This window comes from Pelobates fuscus, chromosome 8 (genome assembly GCF_036172605.1).
Source record: "Pelobates fuscus isolate aPelFus1 chromosome 8, aPelFus1.pri, whole genome shotgun sequence".
NCBI lineage: Eukaryota > Metazoa > Chordata > Amphibia > Anura > Pelobatidae > Pelobates > Pelobates fuscus.
Genome location: NC_086324.1, coordinates 67,835,031 through 67,855,881, shown reverse-complemented (window position 1 = coordinate 67,855,881; position 20,851 = coordinate 67,835,031). Strand labels below are relative to the sequence as shown.

General features: G+C 40.6%; 1 protein-coding gene across 3 annotated transcripts in view; it reads right to left on the bottom strand.

Annotated features, from left to right (window-relative positions):
• The window catches only part of UBE2F (ubiquitin conjugating enzyme E2 F (putative)), a 233,784-nt gene that overhangs the window by 129,567 nt on the left and 83,366 nt on the right, over window positions 1–20,851 (bottom strand). For all 3 annotated transcript variants that reach the window (XM_063429974.1, XM_063429977.1, XM_063429976.1), the window contains exon 5: window positions 5,967–6,034. In XM_063429974.1, coding sequence (XP_063286044.1) covers window positions 5,967–6,034 — 68 coding nt within the window. The remainder of the gene's footprint in view (window positions 1–5,966; window positions 6,035–20,851) is intronic.

Sequence of the window (20,851 nt, the reverse complement as noted above, 5' to 3'; positions counted from 1 at the left end):
AAAGCGTGGACATGAAATACCTGCAAAAAACCCAACTGGTAATACCCGACAGTCTAAATATCATACAAAGCAATTGAGTAGAAATTAAAGATAGTACGGTAAGTCTGTAAAGAGAGGACTCTCTTGTCACAAGATAATATCCCAGCCTTTACTCTGCCCATAGGAACTATGGTGACAAACATTTTATTCAGTCTTTGCTTCAAGGTTCTCAGTTTCTGGCACAACAGTAGATCTTAAGGAACCCTGGAACAGATTTTGGAGGCTGAGGAACATACGTACATAATCTTTCTGAGGAATAATCAGGCATGCATATTGAAACCACAAGAATCTAACTCCCTAAAGGGTGGGTGGGGGAAATTATTGCTTTCTTTGCTGGCTTTGCCCAATATATGTCTTCAAGTAAGATAATAGCAAGACAGTCCAAAGCCCATCTCCTATACAGAAGTAAAGCCAATATTATCTGGACCCAAAAAGTTGGATCCAATAAGCTTTATTTATTCGTTTTCGGGAACATTATCAACTAAACATTCTCCACGATTGCCTCCTTTAATCCCCCTAAACAGAGATGGGATTAATGTAACAAAATGATGCACTCATGGCAAATCGTAAATGACTAAGATTACAAAAGGCTAGCAGGGAATGAGTCCAGTTTCTTGCACATATAATCCTGGACAGCAGTAACACACCTCCAAGAAAAAGTATATTTCTGGACCAAAGCTCAATTTGGGTGCCCTATGCTAAATGGACAGAACAGGTCTGATTAATTGAGATAAGATACTGTAAACTTTTTACATAAATGGAGACTGAAAAGTGTCTATTTAGCCCGTTTCCTACTAAACATATTAGCATAAAGTATATTTGAAACAAAAAAAAACATTGCTTACATACATCATATCATAACAGCGGCTTAGTGCATCGATTGCTTTGCAGCCAAACATAAAAATGAATAAATGGAAAACATTTTATTTTTCACATAGTCATCATCCTTTTTTTAAAAAAATTCTGGGAAATGAAAAGACTTACACAATGACCTTTGCCTTGCAATATTTCACATAGGGTCTGAAATGTTAGTATAAAAGTAACAATGCATTTGTTCTCACATACAGCTGATGTGACAAATTGCTTATAGTAATTACTAGAAGTACAGCTTACTTGTCAACAGAATATTAAAACAATGTCTGCATTTGAGCATAATGCCCACATACATTAAATCCTGTAAATCATACATTTCTAAAATAAAGATATTAAAACTGCTATAGCATTTTTTGAGCAGATCCTGAAATGCTAATATAATGCCAACAGTGAAATGATAGAATCCATTCATGCATCCATCTTCCCTGACTGACTGTAGGAATAATAAGACCCATTGAAAATTATTTTCTTGATTGTAAGCAGACATTTTCAGGAAACTTGCAGGCGTTAAATCAGTGACTTCTAGCAGAAAAGTCTACAGGTTGGTAATCATTCAGTATAAATGAGGGAAAATGAGGCTTAAAGAATAAATTGTATTCTGCAAAATAGATGAAATTAAGAACATGTATACTTGATCCTAATAGTGAAGTAGTTAACTATTTTTTATGTATTTCATTTCGAGTTGGTTATGGAACAGGACCATAATGGCCAAATTTCAGCAGGTGAGAGAATATAGGTTTAAAAAAAAAAAAAAATAGCCCAGTAATCTGCACTCTGTGTGGGTGACAACCTCATTCAGGCCTCAAGTGGGGCAGAACAAATCTAAAACTTGCAATATATTCACAGACGGGCAGGTATAGAAAGATTTTGTGTAGTATCTATGTCATACCACCACAATATACCCACTGCTATGCTCAAAAAGGTTGGTGTTATTTATCTCTAAGACATCCAAGACTGCTAATTTGAGTCTACAAATGTGCTACATGTAATTGGATGTGTACTTTTTCACACATTTGATCTGAGAAAGGACATTTTTCTCAGATTAGTTTGTCATTCAGCTCCCTGTAAAACCCTCAGTGGAACTGTGTATCATTCTTCCAAGTAACCCACTAAATAAGTTTGTATCTACATTGAGCCTGTTATTTGTAAGAAGGTAGAACATCAACATAGCACGTGCAAGTAATACGGGGAACAAAAGTTACATGAATATGAAAGGCATGAACATAATATTTGAAATAGTAAAGAACAATTCTTCAGTTGTTACCACCATAATATTAACAAACGATAGAGTAAAAAAGGATTGTAAGCAATGACAGAGTAAGATTTTGGTGATGAAGGAACAGAGAAAAGAAAACACATTGCACATTAATTATGACGCAGGAAGTATTGTTCTAAATAGGTCAGCATCCTGAAGCAATTGATTTTCAAGGAGCCACTAACATCACAATTAGACTGCAAGGTTCATTATGTATAAAAACTCTGTGTATAGAACTGCTACATATTCAGTGCTTTATAAGGATATACAGGGAGTGCAGAATTATTAGGCAAGTTGTATTTTTGAGGATTAATTTTATTATTGAACAACAACCATGTTCTCAATGAACCCAAAAAACTCATTAATATCAAAGCTGAATATTTTTGGAAGTAGTTTTTAGTTTGTTTTTAGTTATAGCTATTTTAGGGGGATATCTGTGTGTGCAGGTGACTATTACTGTGCATAATTATTAGGCAACTTAACAAAAAACAAATATATACCCATTTCAATTTATTTTTACCAGTGAAACCAATATAACATCTCAACATTCACAAATATACATTTCTGACATTCAAAAACATAACAAAAACAAATCAGTGACCAATATAGCCACCTTTCTTTGCAAGGACACTCAAAAGCCTGCCATCCATGGATTCTGTCAGTGTTTTGATCTGTTCACCATCAACATTGCGTGCAGCAGCAACCACAGCCTCCCAGACACTGTTCAGAGAGGTGTACTGTTTTCCTTCCTTGTAAATCTCACATTTGATGATGGCCAACAATGGGGTTCAGATCAGGTGAACAAGGAGGCCATGTCATTAGATTTTCTTCTTTTATACCCTTTCTTGCCAGCCACGCTGTGGAGTACTTGGATGCGTGTGATGGAGCATTGTCCTGCATGAAAATCATGTTTTTCTTGAAGGATGCAGACTTCTTCCTGTACCACTGCTTGAAGAAGGTGTCTTCCAGAAACTGGGAGTTGAGCTTGACTCCATCCTCAACCCGAAAAGGCCCCATAAGCTCATCTTTGATGATACCAGCCCAAACCAGTACTCCACCTCCACCTTGCTGGCGTCTGAGTCGGACTGGAGCTCTCTGCCCTTTACCAATCCATCCATCTGGCCCATCAAGACTCACTCTCATTTCATCAGTCCATAAAACCTTAGAAAAATCAGTCTTGAGATATTTCTTGGCCCAGTCTTGACGTTTCAGCTTGTGTGTCTTGTTCAGTGGTGGTCGTCTTTCAGCCTTTCTTACCTTGGCCATGTCTCTGAGTATTGCACACCTTGTGCTTTTGGGCACTCCAGTGATGTTGCAGCTCTGAAATATGGCCAAACTGGTGGCAAGTGGCATCTTGGCAGCTGCACGCTTGACTTTTCTCAGTTCATGGGCAGTTATTTTGCGCCTTTGTTTCTCCACACGCTTCTTGCGACCCTGTTGACTATTTTGAATGAAACGCTTGATTGTTCGATGATCACGCTTCATAAGCTTTGCAATTTTAAGAGTGCTGCATCCCTCTGCAAGATATCTCACTATTTTTAACTTTTCTGAGCCTGTCAAGTCCTTCGTTTGACCCATTTTGCCAAAGGAAAGGAGGTTGCCTAATAATTATGCACACCTGATATAGGGTGTTGATGTCATTAGACCACACCCCTTCTCATTACAGAGATGCACATCACCTAATATGCTTAATTGGTAGTAGGCTTTCGAGCCTATACAGCTTGGAGTAAGACAACATGCATAAAGAGGATGATGTGGTCAAAATACTCATTTGCCTAATAATTCTGCACGCAGTGTAGTTGAACACGCAAGGACAAAATATGTGCAGTACGGGGACTTTTAAAGCCGGCCAATCATTCACAAAACAGATGAGCAAGTCACAAAATGTAACTGGCTGCAAATGTATAGACTAAAGGTTATACTAACATGAAAGATAATCAATGCTCTCAACTGGTAGCCCCTGTATGTGTGACTATGGCAAAGATGTAGAGGTATAAGCACCTCTATATCAACACTTTCTTCTATATATTTTCTTGCACAATAGGGGAGTGACATGATACAATATTAACTATGAGTACTAGAAAATGCTGCTGCAATAACATATATATTGATGCATACTACTGCAGACAGGACTAACACCAATTTAAAGGACAATGCCCAACTAGTAGAAAAACACAAATAGTTATTTATAACCAACGATCAGCACAAATTGGATGATAGATTGCTAGAATGTCTGTACCATTATGAAGAATTCTTCATCCACAGATACAGAAGTCTTTAATCTTACAGGATGCTTAGCATGTATCAGAGATTTAAAATCTGGCTTCTGACCACAAATGAAAGCAGAAGCAAGGCAGTCAGGGAAGATTAAAGCAAGCAGATGTTGTTCCAGAGTAATGTTTGGAGTACTTGACAAAGCCCATTCTCAGACTGTTCTGACTCTTGCCTTTGTTCGGTCTACTGTGTTTATTGGTGCATCTCTTCACCAATTTTATCATAAAAAGGTATACGCACACTCTCTCCATCAATAAAGTAAAGTTAAGAACAAAAATAGAGATCAAAGTATCAGTCAGATGTCTTATTGTAGATAGAAAAATAGACTCTGTGTGCAGTATTATGTAAAAAGAGGAAATGTACATGTCCATATTAGTTAACACAGCATCACCTAACTGGCTTAAGAAGATCTGGTTCATTATGGGTAGGCGAAAAAAAAATTGTTTTCATATACATGGACTATGTATATAATTACCTTCCCATTTCTATGGCAACTTGTGAAATATACGGACTTCTACTAAGCCAGCTAAAACACTGTATTAATGTATTCCATTCCCATACACAACATATTTTTTAAAGCCCACTCTAAGCACCATAACAGCTTTGCATCACTGCAATGCGTATGGTGCAGAGTACTCTGCAGCCACTCTTAATTCTAAGAGTGTCTTATAACTGCAATAAGGTAAATGTTTAAGCTGTCACTTGGGCAACTGGACTTCTCAGTTCTGGGTTGTATTTATAAATGTTGCTCATCTGGCACATGTGGCATGCACAAAGAGACCATGCCACAACAGCCAATGCTCAGCCTATCACTGGCCACAGAAACCAGTGTTTTCCTTTTAGAAGAGCAGCCAAAAGGAAACCGGGAAGACATCATGAGAGTAGACAGGGTTTCTAAAACGGTTAAATACTGTAGGGCAAGACTGTGCCTGGGGACTCCCAGGCCCTTAACTACTTAATCCAGTAGAGATGAAGGATTGGAGAGTCCTTACTAAATAGAATTACTATGTAAAAGAATTAGACACCACAAAGTACTGTATTTAAATATTAATAAATCATTTAAGGCGACTGTGTTTGTGTATGTCACTAAATACAATGTTTAAGGCATCACAGACTTACACATGCTACACATGAAAGGACATGATTAATGTGTAGTTGCTCGAGGCATAAGTGATTATTTTAAGTCTCTCAGAGATATTTTACCCTGCAACTGCCTGTGAAGAATGAAATAGATCAGAAGGGCAAAAAATGTAAGGAAAAACACAATTAATCAAGATGGAAAAGTATTTATTTGCTTGAGATGAGCTCATTGACAAATGATTGAGGTCAAGCAGAATTACATGCCCTTAGCTATTTCTGATCTGTTTTTGTGACCTCATGTGGGCATGCCAATCCTGGAGGACTTGGCAACCATACACTTACATAGTTGGTGAATCCCTGGGCTCATAAGTGTGGGAAAATTGAGACCTTATTAGTGAATACTTCAGTCCTAAAACCTTGTAAAGGGGAAGTATAATAAGCTCACCACCATGTTATAAGCATCTGGGACTTCAACTTCAAACTGAAACTTCCCTCCTTGGTAATAACTTTCATCTGAAAACCAGAAAGAGAAAGATATTAAAATAGGCAAAATCACAGTTTAAACTTGCCAAACTACTTTATTTGAGAGCAACATAGGCAGGTAATGCATCTCACTTTTTGTTAAAGCTAAAATAAAAGTATATTTTTAAGCAATTTAAATGGAGTTCTGGACAGTTCTCATCAAAAGAAACGGTGATCTGTAAAACTCAGTAGATATTGCAAAAAGTAGGCATTTGTTTTCTGACACAGATTTCCGTGATCTGTTAATGCAAACCCAGACAGCCACTAGAGGCACTTCCTGGTGGCTAACAGACTTTTGGTCTCCTCACGCTCTGCATGAGAACATCCAGTGTCAGTAAAATCCCAATCCCAAACCATTGCAGCAGTGCTTTCCTATGGGGAGGCGGGCCCAAGGCACTCGCTGCGTGAAGGTGATTTAGTGCTAGGAACATATTCTTTATATTCCTAGCACTACAGTATCCCTTTAATGTATATAATTATCTATATATATTAATATCAAAAAGCACTGAGGATTAAATTATATAACTGGATTCTAAATGTATTTTTTTTAAATCATATTTTTTATTGAGACATATGTAAGCATACATGCCATAAGAAGTAGATATATGTCAGTACAGGCTAACACATCACTAAAGACAGCTTGAGTTAACATAGTGTTTAACAAAGCCTCATTTTTTAAAGTAAATATCTGTTAACTGGTCCCAGATGCAAGAGGTTAATACTAATATACATATTACTCAATGAAGACTGGCATACTGAGAATGAGTTAACAATAAAGAGATACTGTTTGCTTAAGACATCTACCAGCTCAGTGTAGGAAAGGTTAAAGACAGGCAAGCTATAATGTTGAGCTGGATGGCTGATCTGTGAGATAAGGAATTATATCTCCCTATGGACCCCAGTGCTTGTGTAATAGGTGAGAAATGTCCAATAACTATAAACTTTGGACCATAGAAAAACAACAATAAAACGAAGGCTAAATCATACTGAAAAAGTAACATGTTGGAGAAATGAAAAACAGCCTTTCAAGAATTACTGTTCAACCGACCCCCTTATAAGGCATAGGACAGTCCCGATTTGGTCTGGCATCCCGTGTGCTTCTCAGTCCTATTATCAGCAGATGCGGCACCCGGGCATTGCGGCAGCAAAAGCCCAGAGATGGTGGTATCTCCTGCTGTGTGTCAGTCTTCTGGGTCAATGCCCGATCAGAATCTAGAGGGCTTTGGCTTTCTGCCGTGTGATCCACTGCAGCTGTGCTTTCAGAGTGTTGCCACCTGTCGTAGGCCTGCATCTTTAACGGAGCAGATACCTCCTGCTTAATCCTGCTTGGCAAGCTCAGTACGTGTGCAGCCTGCCCGTTGCATGACACCACTATCACATGACTCGGATTAGCGTGATGGTTTAGCAGTTGGTCCAGGTTGTCCTAGAAGTTTGCAAAGGTTCGGTTGAGTTTGCAGGTAATGTCATCTTGGTCCTTGCTGCTATCAGCTTTACACGAGGCATCCGCCACTTTGGAGAGGGGTCCTATTTAAATTAGTAAAGTAATAACGACGATAAGTTGCAGGTGGGCCCTCAAGGTGAGGACCGGGATCACCCCCACCGGTCCAAAGAGGGGGGACGACGAAGCCAGCACTACTAAACCCCAGAGATTCGGCTGGTAGCCACTGGGCAGGATAGTGGGGCGGCGGCCGTCCACCCCACTCACCACTCAAGTAGGCCTCAGCCTCCAATATGCCAAATTGCCCACCTATGAACCAGAATGTGTGGTACTGTCGCTGCTTCTGCACTAGCACCTCTGTGCACTCAGGACTGCCACTTCTGAGTTTCCGAGAGGCAGGATGGTAGCTGATTTGGAGCCTTATAAGCATAAAATTGCAGGAGCTAATCAGCCATGCGACCGTTCAGCACGTTGGTCCGGTCCCGCCCCCTCTTTATGTATTTATTATCTATACATAATGAGCTTATTTTTTTTATATTAATTATACATTTGGCGATCTGCTTGACAACCAAGGAAAATCTGAAAATCACACTAATCCGAGTCATGTGATAGTGGCGTCATGCAACGGGCAGGCTGCACACGTACTACCTTAGTTGTCCAGCAGCCCCTGTGATCGCTGCAGAGTGTAAGCATCCTGGCTGCCGGAAAGGCCCTAACCGTTCGGGCATGCGATGCCACCCTAACAGAGTTAAAGTACCTGTTTTTGCAGGACGGCATATAAAACTCCCTAATGGCGGAAAGGGGTTAATGTAAAGGGATTTTTGTACTTTTGTAAGAATCACATATCCTTCAGTCAACACATATACATAGCTCATTTTTTGAGTTCAGCAGTGGAAGGAGCAAACCCAAGTATAGTACACATACTGATTTGTTTTTGTCTACACACACTGGCCTATAGCTGCTAACAAATGCAGTAGAAACATGAAACGCTCCAATTCATCCATCTATCAGGATAGTTTAACCCCTTAATGACCAAACTTCTGGAATAAAATGGAATCATGACATGTCACACATGTCATGTGTCCTTAAGGGGTTAACCAGTGAAATTCCTTATTTACACATTTGACTTTGGTAACAAGCTGAATGATAAATTCTCTCCCATTTTCAACTCTACAGAATATGATGGCACTGTATAAATGGCAGTCATAAATAAACAAATAATAAAGACTAACTCCACAGCAGCTTAACTACAGTTTATCCCTCAGCCAATCAAAGATATGAAAGTAGGGTTGAGAACTATAAGGTGTCTAATACTACAGCCCAGTTAATAAGATACCTCCTGGATGCTACACTCTACTCCTCACAAAAAAAAAAGCACAGATAAGTCATTCAGTCATTCAGCCACAAACCATGCAGGTTAATGCACATCATGCAGTATAACATGTGGCAGTCATCATCCACAAATAAATCCTCAATAAATTATGTGGTCTCAGCCATATTAAAGAGGCACAATGGGCATCCAGACCACTTCAGCTCACTGAAGTGGTCTGGGTGAAGTGTCCCAGGTCACTGGTTTTTAAGAAACTGTTACTCCACCTACTGGCTGGTAGACGTCTAATAGACTGACGCTGGACGTCCTCACGCTATGCATGGGTACATCCAGCGTCACCCAAAACCCCATAGGAAAGCATTGTATAATCCTAATGCAAGCGAGAGCATTGCTGCGCATGCACATTACCCAATTCAAAATTCTGTTGCGGGTTTTAAGCCAGCATAAGCTTGTGAAGCCCTATTAGGAACACAGAAAGAGTTGGTAATGAAGTAGCCCTAGTCTTTGTGAAATCAATTCAGAATGTTGTGGAGCGTAGCTGCCAATCAACCAGTTTCTACTGATGAATAGTATCATTAAAAAGATGATTACAGGCTATTGAAGGAGAATTTAATATGTAAAGATTCTACTTAGCAATGTCAAATAAGTGTTTTCTTGTCTTAGGTACAAATGTAATTTGGAGAACGAAGGAATGAAAACATTGATAAATTCAACCCGATTATAACCTATGACAAAATTAAAGTACAAGATATGTATGTATATATAAGAAATAGCCATTATGATGTACACATTAACTAAACACACATTGGATTAAGATGAATTTAACTGTTTGAATCTTCATATTTATTAAGTATTTGCTTTATTTCTACTCCATGTTTCAACCTTGGTAATGGTGGTGCTCACATCTGAGTGTCTAAATAAGTGAATGAAATGGTTTGTGCCATGACACAGTTCCTTATAATCTAAAGGGCATTACAAAAATACTTTTTTTGTTTTGTTTTTCTCACAAATATTAAAAATTTTAGGACTAGTTCTTAACATATTTCCCGGAAGTAATCGAGGTTTGAAATGGTTTCATGCAGTGCCAAGAACATAACCAACTGCTCTAAAAAAATAGATACCGTAATTTAAAATGTCATGCACTCTGCAGGGACCACCACACAGCCATCTACAGTAGCACTAATACACAATAAATAATTCATTATTGGCCTGACACTCTTCTGAGTGACGTTTCCCAGAAGAAAGGCACTCAGTACCCTATATCTCTCACCCAGAGACACTCATCTAACCTCTACGCTGAAACTCATTTATATTTAACACGTATGGATATAAATAAATAAGCAGCGGGCTCCATGAAAAACAACTTGGGATGAAATGAGATCCAGCTCTTGTCTGCAAATCCCCTTCTTTGTTTGGACCAAGAGGAGAAGTTAATACACCAACAATAATATGGAAATGCGCAACATTGTGTTCTCAATAGAGCCATTCACTCATTAACATGCTCGCTGGCCTCGTATGGGGACACAGACCAAGATCATCATTTACAGCCAACTGAGCATCTCTGGGACACAACAGAGGGATGCAATATGCAGCTGGGTGGAATACAAAAACAAGAACATTGAAATGAGACTCAAATACAAGCTTAACAGTTTCCTGCAATTTTCCTGCAGAGAGCTGTGGGCACCATGGATGATTTAGTAATGTTCAAACACTTCAATGCACCACCCTCCAGTCAGGCTGCTTTAAATCATATGCCATTCCATAGTAGTAACATGTAGTTCTGGCAGTCTCAACAGAAAGCTTTACTACTCACAATATGAGCTATCATTTCTAATTTGGATTATCAATAACCATCCTAAAGCATTAGATTCAGGTTTTACAGGTATACATTTCTCATGCTCTTTCAATCTGCTCATTTACGAGCATATTTGCTGGATATAGCAGTGTGCTTACAAATACATGTACCTAATGTTAGGTACACTGGCCACGGATCCAGTGACACACGTGGCAGGATCTACAGCATATTTGGCACCAGATTCAATGAATGCAAAATGGGGAAAAAAAAGACATTAGGCAACATGTCCAGTTAATGATACTTCATTAGACAGAAAAAAATCAAAAAACACTTTCGAACTTTGACCTACAGTCGGCAAAAAACACACGTGATATATAGTTTGTAAATTTTGTCCTGAGTTTAGAAATACCCAATGTTAGAATGTTCTTAGCTTTTTTTTTTGCAAGTTATAGGGCTATAAGTACAAGTAGGACATTGCTGTTTCAAAATATATATATTTTTAATTTATCAATCTGTTAGCTGAATAGAATGGTTTACGTTTTAAGTGGGAATTGCCTATTGATTAAGGACAGGGTCTTTTACTTGCTGTCTAAATTGATTAGTTTATTATGAATATCTCATCCAATTTCAGATATGCGCAGATCGGATCTGGGAATGTATTACTATTGTACAAGACAGTGACAATTAATGGAGATTTTCAGCCAATGGTTGCCATTATTGCATATGAATTTTTCTCTGTTTTATATTGATTTTCTATTTATGGAATTAATTGACACCATGATTTAATACAGATTTACCATCCTTAACTAATTATAATTGTTTTGTTTTTTTCTTTTATGTGCTGCTTAAAGGGACACTATAGTCACCCAGACCACTTCAGCTCAATGAAGTGGTCTGGGTGCAATGTCCAGCAGGTTTTAACCCTTCAGATGCAAACATAGCAGTTTCAGAGAAACTGCTATGTTTACATTTGGGGTTAAGCCAGCCTCTAGTGGCTGTCTTCCGGAAAGCCACTTGAGGCGCATCTGCAACACTGGAGCATATTAGGACTACATCGCACAGAGCGTCCATAGGAAAGCATTAAAAAATGCTTTCCTATTAACAGCTTGAATGCGTGCGCAGCACTTGCCACTCGTGCGCATTCGGCTCCGCTGACGTCGGCAGAGGGAGATGACGTCGGCGGGGGAGGAGAGGTCACCAGCGCCGAGGGAGCCCGGCGCTGGAATAAGGTAAGCTGCTGAATGGGTTTTAACGGGAGAAGGACCCTGAGGGTGGGGGCACCACTGTTTTCCTGACACTATAGTGATCCTTTAAATGAAAAAAAGTGCATGTGCAATATTAATATTGTCCATTTCCGCTTGTTAATGTATATGAATGAATATTGTGGATCTTGAAGCCCCTTGACACGTGCTCTATTGGTCTAAACTTTATTGGCGTGTGCGCATGCGTGAGTAACTTCTCTGAGCATGTGCACTGCTCCGTTGTACTGCGCATGTGCAGACGCCGTGATAGCTAATCTGAGCATACGCACTGCTCCGGTTTATTCCGCATATGCAAACGCCATGACATTAAATTTGCGCGTGTGAACTACGGTGTTGTACTGCGCACGTGCGGACTCCAGTATATGGTTTTTGAACGTAGATTACGTTTTTTTGAATGCTACGCTCGAACGGATGGGCCAATTTTGGCGGTATCAATTTATTTTAAATTCCAACGGTTAGTTATTATTCATCTTTTTTTGAAATTTGCCCTTCACAACCTCTCATTGGTGTTGGGTTTTCTGCAACAGCTGTCACTGCCTTTTTTAATTACACATTTGTTGATTAAATGAATAGTTGTGCCTATATATTTGCTGATATATGTATTTGATAGCTTGACAAAGACCATAAGATCGAAACATTGCTGTGGGTTCTAATAAATTTGCCTTTTCTGAACTTTGGAGTGCCTGAACCATCTTTAAACTGTATGCTATTGCAATTGGAACCTGGTGCTTGGTCCTGGTTTAGTTGCACCATGGCTCAGATTGATGGGATTGAGTGCAGTTCCTTATGTATGTTAAAAAGGACTTTCACTAACAATATCATTGCTGTAATATGTTTTAAGGTTTTGAAACACTAATATTTGTGTTCAGTGAAGTCTAAAGAGTAAAACAGCACCACCCATGTACAGGTTTTAGGGTGTCTTGTAAAGTTACAGGGTTAAATATATTAGCAAATTAAATTCTCTGGACTTTCAGGCTGGGTTGTCAGGCAGGTCCCCCAAATTGCAATCAATAAAATTACTTATATATTTTAGATTTATTTTTTTAATGATTTGTAAAATTGTATTTATTTTATTGAGTGCCTCGACCGCCAGATGGCTTCCGATGCTCTACTACACTGCCGGGCGCCATGTGGGGTAAACTGGAAGTGATTGCTCCAAGGGAGCGATCACCTGGCAGCCTGGCAGCCTGGCAGCCAGGAGAGGTATTGTAGGATGCTTTGACATCGAGGAATCGCTGCAATACTGTTAGAGGGGCTGGAACACATCTGCCGCTGACATACCAGGTACGTCCGAAGTCATTAACAACCATTTTTCGACGGACGTACCTGGTACGTCCGCGGTCACGACGAGGTTAAGGAGATCATAAGGCTGAGCATTTATCATCTTTTTAACCTCTTCAGCCCGGCGGGAAGGGGAGCACCTATTAACCCTATAGTGCCAGGAAAAAGGCTTTGTTTTCCTGGCACTATAGGATCCCTTTAAGACAAAGTAAGGCTAAGTTAATATGAGTCATTAAGCACAGGCTCCATCCTTCTGTCTCATATTTCCTTTCAATAATTGCTCCTTTCTGTTGATTATGATTTGCTAATAACAATCAATTAGTAGTTTTGTGGGAGGAAGCCTGTGCACAAATTCTTAAAAGTCTTTAATTATATTAAGAAAATAAAGAACAGACAAGCACAGTAATAAAAGCAGATCTTTTTATGAGCAAGGCTGTGAGCTAGGGCTAAACTAAAATTCAGTGATAACCAACCCACGCTAGGTTCTTTCTAAAATTTGCCAACAGTCATATTTGGTATAGTGGATTACACATTAATGGACCACTATAGTGCCAGGAAAACACACTCTTTTTCCTAGCACTATAGTGCCCTGAGGGTACCCCCACCCTCAGGGTCCCCCTCCCGCCGTGCTCTAGGGGGTGGAAGGGGTTAAACTTACCTCTTTCTGCAGCGCCGGGAGGGGAGCTCTCCTCCTCCTCTCACGTCACCGGCTGAATGCGCATGCGCGGCAAGAGTCGCGCGCATTCAGGCAGTCTCATAGGATATCATTATCAATGCTTTCCTATGGATGCTGGCGTCTTCTTACTGTGAAAATCACAGTGAGAAGCGCGGAAGCGCCTCTAGCGGCTGTCAATGAGACAGCCACTAGAGGCTGGATTAACCCTAAAGTAAACATAGCAGTTTCTCTGAAACTGCCATGTTTACAGAAAAAAGTGTTAATCCTAGCTGGACGTGGCACCCAGACCACTTCATTAAGCTGAAGTGGTCTGGGTGCCTATAGTGGTCCTTTAAACAATTAGGAACTTACATAATTGTGACAGCGGTGTGACTCACTAAAATAAAGCCCATTGCTTGAATATGTTTGATGACAAAAGTATTACCATACATCTGATTTATTGTTGATCTACATGGGTGGATCAATATTTGCCTGTTGCTCGGTTTGAGAGAACTGAGGTCCATAAATAAGCCAGGCTATGGTTTGATCTGCTGAGTACGCAGGGCAGGGATAGGCAACCGTCGGCACTAAGATGATGTGGACTACATACCCCATAATGCTGGCAAAGCATCATGGGTGGTGTAGGCAAAAAAAATCTGCAGAGCCGAAGGTTGCCTATGCCTGGCCCGGGGAAATGGGTAAACAATACATTTCTATAAGGGGATAAAGGAAAGACGCAGATAGGGGAAAGAGACAAAAGGGTTTCAGAGAAAGATATACACAAGAGGAGTTGGGAGAAAGACAGAGACACACAAAGAGCTGGGAGAAAGACAGACACACAAAGAGAGCTGGGAGAAAGACAGACACACAAAGAGAGCTGGGAGAAAGACAGACACACAAAGAGAGCTGGGAGAAAGACAGACACACAAAGAGAGCTGGGAGAAAGACAGACACACAAAGAGAGCTGGGAGAAAGACAGAGACACAAAGAGAGCTGGGAGGAAGACAGAGACACAAAGAGAGCTGGGAGGAAGACAGAGGCACACAAAGGGGGCAGTGAGAAAGACAGAGGCACACAAAGGGGGCAGTGAGAAAGACAGAGGCACACAAAGGGGGCAGTGAGAAAGACAGAGGCACACAAAGGGGGCAGTGAGAAAGACAGAGGCACACAAAGGGGGCAGTGAGAAAGACAGAGGCACACAAAGGGGGCAGTGAGAAAGACAGAGGCACACAAAGGGGGCAGTGAGAAAGACAGAGGCACACAAAGGGGGCAGTGAGAAAGACAGAGGCACACAAAGGGGGCTGTGAGAAAGACAGAGGCACACAAAGGGGGCTGTGAGAAAGACAGGGGCACACAAAGGGGGCTGTGAGAAAGACAGGCACACAAAGGGGGCTATGAGAAAGACAGACAAACAAAGGGGCTGGGAGAAAGACAGACAATCAGAGGGGCTGGGAGAAAGGCAGAGACAAACAGAGGGGCTGGGGGGAAGAGACAAACAGAGGGGCTGGGGGGAAGAGACAAACAGAGGGGCTGGGGGGAAGAGACAAACATAGGGGCTGGGGGGAAGAGACAAACATAGGGGCTGGGGGGGAAGAGACAAACATAGGGGCTGGGGGGGAAGAGACAAACATAGGGGCTGGGGGGGAAGAGACAAACATAGCGGCTGGGGGGGGAAGAGACAAACATAGGGGCTGGGGGGGAAGAGACAAACATAGGGGCTGGGGGGGAAGAGACAAACATAGGGGCTGGGGGGGAAGAGACAAACATAGGGGCTGGGGGGAAGAGACAAACATAGGGGCTGGGGGGAAGAGACAAACATAGGGGCTGGGGGAAGAGACAAACATAGGGGCTGGGGGGGAAGAGACAAACATAGGGGCTGGGGGGGAAGAGACAAACATAGGGGCTGGGGGGGAAGAGACAAACATAGCGGCTGGGGGGGAAGAGACAAACATAGGGGCTGGGGGGGAAGAGACAAACATAGGGGCTGGGGGGGAAGAGACAAACATAGGGGCTGGGGGGGAAGAGACAAACATAGGGGCTGGGGGGAAGAGACAAACATAGGGGCTGGGGGGAAGAGACAAACATAGGGGCTGGGGGGAAGAGACAAAAATAGGGGCTGGGGGAAGAGACAAACATAGGGGCTGGGGGAAGAGACAAACATAGGGGCTGGGGGAAGAGACAAACATAGGGGCTGGGGGAAGAGACAAACATAGGGGCTGGGGGGAAGAGACAAACATAGGGGCTGGGGGGGAAGAGACAAACATAGGGGCTGGGGGGAAGAGACAAACATAGGGGCTGGGGGGGAAGAGACAAACATAGGGGCTGGGGGGGAAGAGACAAACATAGGGGCTGGGGGGAAGAGACAAACATAGGGGCTGGGGGGAAGAGACAAACATAGGGGCTGGGGGGAAGAGACAAACATAGGGGCTGGGGGGAAGAGACAAACAGAGGGGCTAGGGGGGAAACATATCTTTGTCTCTAAAGATAAAAATCCTTGCACCAGACCTGAACCAGTTACTAATATGTAGCAAACAATCTGGAACCATAGAAATAGTTTGGAAGGTACAAGTACATTTTAAAGACAGAACTTTTTTTCTTAAGTTTCTTTTAGTTTTCACAAGGAAAAGTTTAACATGTCCAATATTCCAAATGTCTGTTTTGTTGCTTTCACACATTCACCATTCAGTATAGCCTGTATAAAACCAAACCGAACTGTCCTCATAAATGAGGTTTGAGAATAAAAAGAATGACTTAATTATTTACACATGTAAAGAAAAAATTCACTAATGTAGTCAATGCAAGCAAAGTTGACACAAAGTTAAATCAGAAGATTATTTTATAGAGCACACTGTAATAAAATTGGATTCTCAAACATCCATCTGTCAGATTCTTGCTGGCATTACTTTGCGCAGTAAAGGCTGTTCCCAGGCATGACACGAACACAATTTACTAAGCCATTTCTTAAAGGGACACTATAAGTCATCATCCCTTGAAGTGGTCTGGGAGCACTGTTTTAGAGAAACTGCAAAGTTTACATTGCAGTGCCACGACTGCCTCAAATAAACAAAGAACCCTGGACACAGGTACTGTGTAAGTACCGGCCATCAAAAGCAGAGGCGGACATCGCAGGCAGCACCACAATAGTAAGGATGGTACTTTTACTTACTATTTACTTACTATTGGAGTGTTGCCTGCGTTTACTCTATTGGATGCCTCTAGTGGCTGTCTGGTAAAAGGTGCTTTCTGGAGTTTCACAGAGTTTGACTGTGAAACGATGCTGGATGTCCGCACGCTCTGCATTGTGTTAATTTCCAGAGGGGTTACCCTTACATAATGTGTTTTTAAAAAATACTAATAAAAAAAGCCTTGCAGCATTTAAATCTCTTACGCAACACTCAAAAAAACTGCCTAGAAAAGAAAGGGATTCACAAGTTACTTTAGAAAGCTTCATAACATGGGATTGTTGTTTACATGATTTATGTTTCCTCAAATTATTGTCTCTTGAACAGCTCAAAAGTATTCTAAATCATTAAAGAGAACCTGGCATGACAGATATAGATTTTCAGTTTCCTAACCATCTAGATTGCATTATGTTATACAAACAAGTGTTTCTTCAGTTTAAGTAGCACTATAGTCACCAAAACCACTACATCTTAATGTAATGGTTCTGATGTCTATAGCCTGTCACTGCATGCTTTTTAATGTAAATGCTGCCTTTTCAGAGAATGGGCAGTGTTTACATAGCTGCCTAGTAAAAAGACAGCCACTAGAGGTGTTTCCTATCTCAGTGTGCATGTACACCACCTACATTCAATGTCACCACGCTCTGCATGCAAGCAGGAGAGATACCCAGACATCCAGAGCACAGCCTTCTAATCTCTGTGATGATTGGCACAGGTTCGGCAGATACTGAACTGATAGACAGGAGGAGGCTGTTTTTAACCTGATTTTAGAGACATCTACACATTTGCTTGCAAATCTACTAGCACAATGTAGAGTTGAAATATGATTCTTTATGTAACATTAAGATTATTGTCATTACAAGTACCTTTTAACAAGAGAGACTGCAAAATAGGCTAGTATAAACTAAGAGAAAACAATTCGGCGTCAGAAGTAGCAACAGATGCTTTTTGTATTTGCTGTAGACATAATATTTAAGAAAAGACATACCAGAGGGGCCTATGCTGTAAATAACAAGCTCTTAAATAACCAAATTAATGTAAAAACAAGCAAATGGAGCTGTACACATCAAATTATATGTAAGGCACACAACGATAACATTTGGTAATTTAAACCAGACATGGAAAATAGTTGTATCCTAGGTTTTGTTAGTGAATTGTGGTGAACTGAAAATCAAAAAGTTAAATTTAAGACTTTCAAAATTTGAACATTCAATTTTCGAATTAACTAAAGCACACGGTTTAACTGGATACTCCAAGCACCATGACACCTATAGCTAACTAGCCCAGTAATGCAGAGCTAGCTCACTGGATGAGGTCAGATGATAACTCTCTGCCAATGAGCTCCTTTACTGATACTGTACTGTCCTGATGGGCTTAGCTCAGGTAAAGAGCTTCTAGTTCTCCAAAGGAAGGCCATGCATGGCAGAACACAGGAAATAACTCTTAGCATCATAACAACTACAGTATGCTGTAGTTGTTATGGTACTTTGAGTGATCCTTTAATGATTAAACACTTGTTTCTGTCAGTTAGATGCTTTGTTTTTTGTTTTGTTTTTACAGTTTTATAAGATGTTAAACTACATCACAAGGTCCCACTGTTCTACAATTTGTCCAAGAGATACTGTTGAGAAAGATTTAGGTAAGCACAGATTAACCATTTAAAGTTACTCTGATTTCTATCTATAGAGCCTTGTAAACTCTATATTACATGAATGTTAAACATTATTCCCCGAACACTAATAAAACACAATTTTTTTTTTTTATTGTTATATAGCAGTGTGGTTACAAAGTTAATGTCTTTAAGTGCTCTATAGGTTTAAAAGTGGAAGACACAAGTATTGTTTACTAGCATTGTATTGTACATTGTGATGCATGCTTATGTGTTTGAACCATTATGTTTCTTTTATTTTCTGTATAATTTGTTATGAGAAACCAATACTGAGAGTGAGCAGGACTTGGTCAGAATACAGAAATCTGTTTTCATACCCTATGGTTTGCCCCCGCGTTTGTATTATTAAATATGCTGCAAATACTCTCATGCACTAGATATACTGTTTTATTATGGGCTAGCAGAAGAGTGGTGTTTCAGACATGCAGGAATTCAGTGAAATAACCCAGTAATGGAAGGACATGGGATTTGAATTATCATGTGACCATAAACCACACTTCTGTGGTCACGGGAAAATAAGTAATGTGAATTTTGTATGTTGCGGCTTAGTTTTCAGTTTGATCATCCTGCACAGTTTGACTTTGTAGGCAACAGCTAAATCAATCTCAAAAATGTCAACCTATAAAAAGAGAATACCAGCGACATAAACCTCTATGATACCTTGAGAATGGCTACAATAGTTAGGAAATTCTATATTTAAGCTTTTGAAGTGGTCTACAATCATTACATTATCACCGGCTTTGCTTATTTGTGCAATGTGTAAATGTATTTCAAATGGAAATCACCATGACCATTTAGAACAGTGCAAATATACACAATTTGTAATTAAACATAATTGTGCCCTAAGCTAGGATTACATTGTCATGCAAGTACTTCTCATAGTATTGAGATTTTCCATATAACCTCCTCATTACAAAAAAGAAAAAAAAAAAAAAAAACACAACAAACACCAGAATCCAAGTACTTTGGGTGTCTTGGAAAAGTAATGTTTAAATCAGCACTATCGTGGCCGCATCATTTTTGTTCTTTTTAACCCCCCCCCCCTCCCGACTCCACTACCTCTAATTGCCCCAGTCACTCCAAAATGACCCTAGGCCCCACATATTTCCTTTTTTCCCCCAACTTTATGTTGTGCCCGGACCTAACTCCTGGTTGCCGCCACCTTTGTGTAGGCAGATAAAGGCACTGTGGGACACATCATCTGCCCACACTATATAGCGCTGTGATATGCATGCCCAGTTAAACACCAGCATTTGCTATTGTCCGAAATTCGGACAATCAAAAAGATGAATAAATGAATAGAAATTTCACACGAACAAAGACTGAATGTCAGTTTGTTTGTTCTGTTTATTACAAGGAAGGAGCTACAGCTCCCTCCTGGTAATATGTAAAAATAGAAGCGGCAGGAAGCTGTGGTCCCTGCCACTTCCTCACCCCCCCCCCCCCCGTATCCTTCCTCACTCTATGGGGGACAATATGACCCCCATATTAGCATAAGGAAGATTAAAATCTCCCGAACGCCCCTACTCGCTATGTTGCAAGTAGGGGCATGTCTACTAAACAGTGAGCAGCAGTAAAATAATACCGTCCAATAAAGTATTCAAATAAATAACGGAGATAGATAGTGTGTGTCTCTCCCCCCGCCCCCACCCTCTTCCCCCCAGTCCACACCCATGAGCGGCGGATGAGTGCCCTGAAAGACAATAGAGGGTAAGGACCTATTACCCCCCCTGGCCATGACCCATAACCAGCAGGTGGGGGCCCTAAATGACAATATAGGGGGAGGACCTACTGTCTCCACAAACTCCCACCCATGAGCAGCACGTGGGGGTCTTAAATACTAAAAGGAGACATCGCAAGCCCACAGATAAGAGGTTAGTATCGTGGGAAATTTTATTTGACCACAGGAAGTGGATCAAAGCTGGTCAAGCGTAGGAAAAATACATAAGTCAAAAGAAAAGGAAGAAAATAACAGATCATGAGAGAGGAAGAGGATGCAGTTGGAGAAAGGCAAGTTTGCTTTAAATGTATTTTTAATTTCAGTATGTAGAGATAGCAGAATAATGTTAACACAGAAAAAGCTAAAGGGACATTTAAGACTTTGAGACACTATACAGGCTGGAAAAAAAAAAAGTAGGTAAATATGAGGGTTATTTTTATAAATATTTACCTGCATGCTCAATGCGTTGGACATTT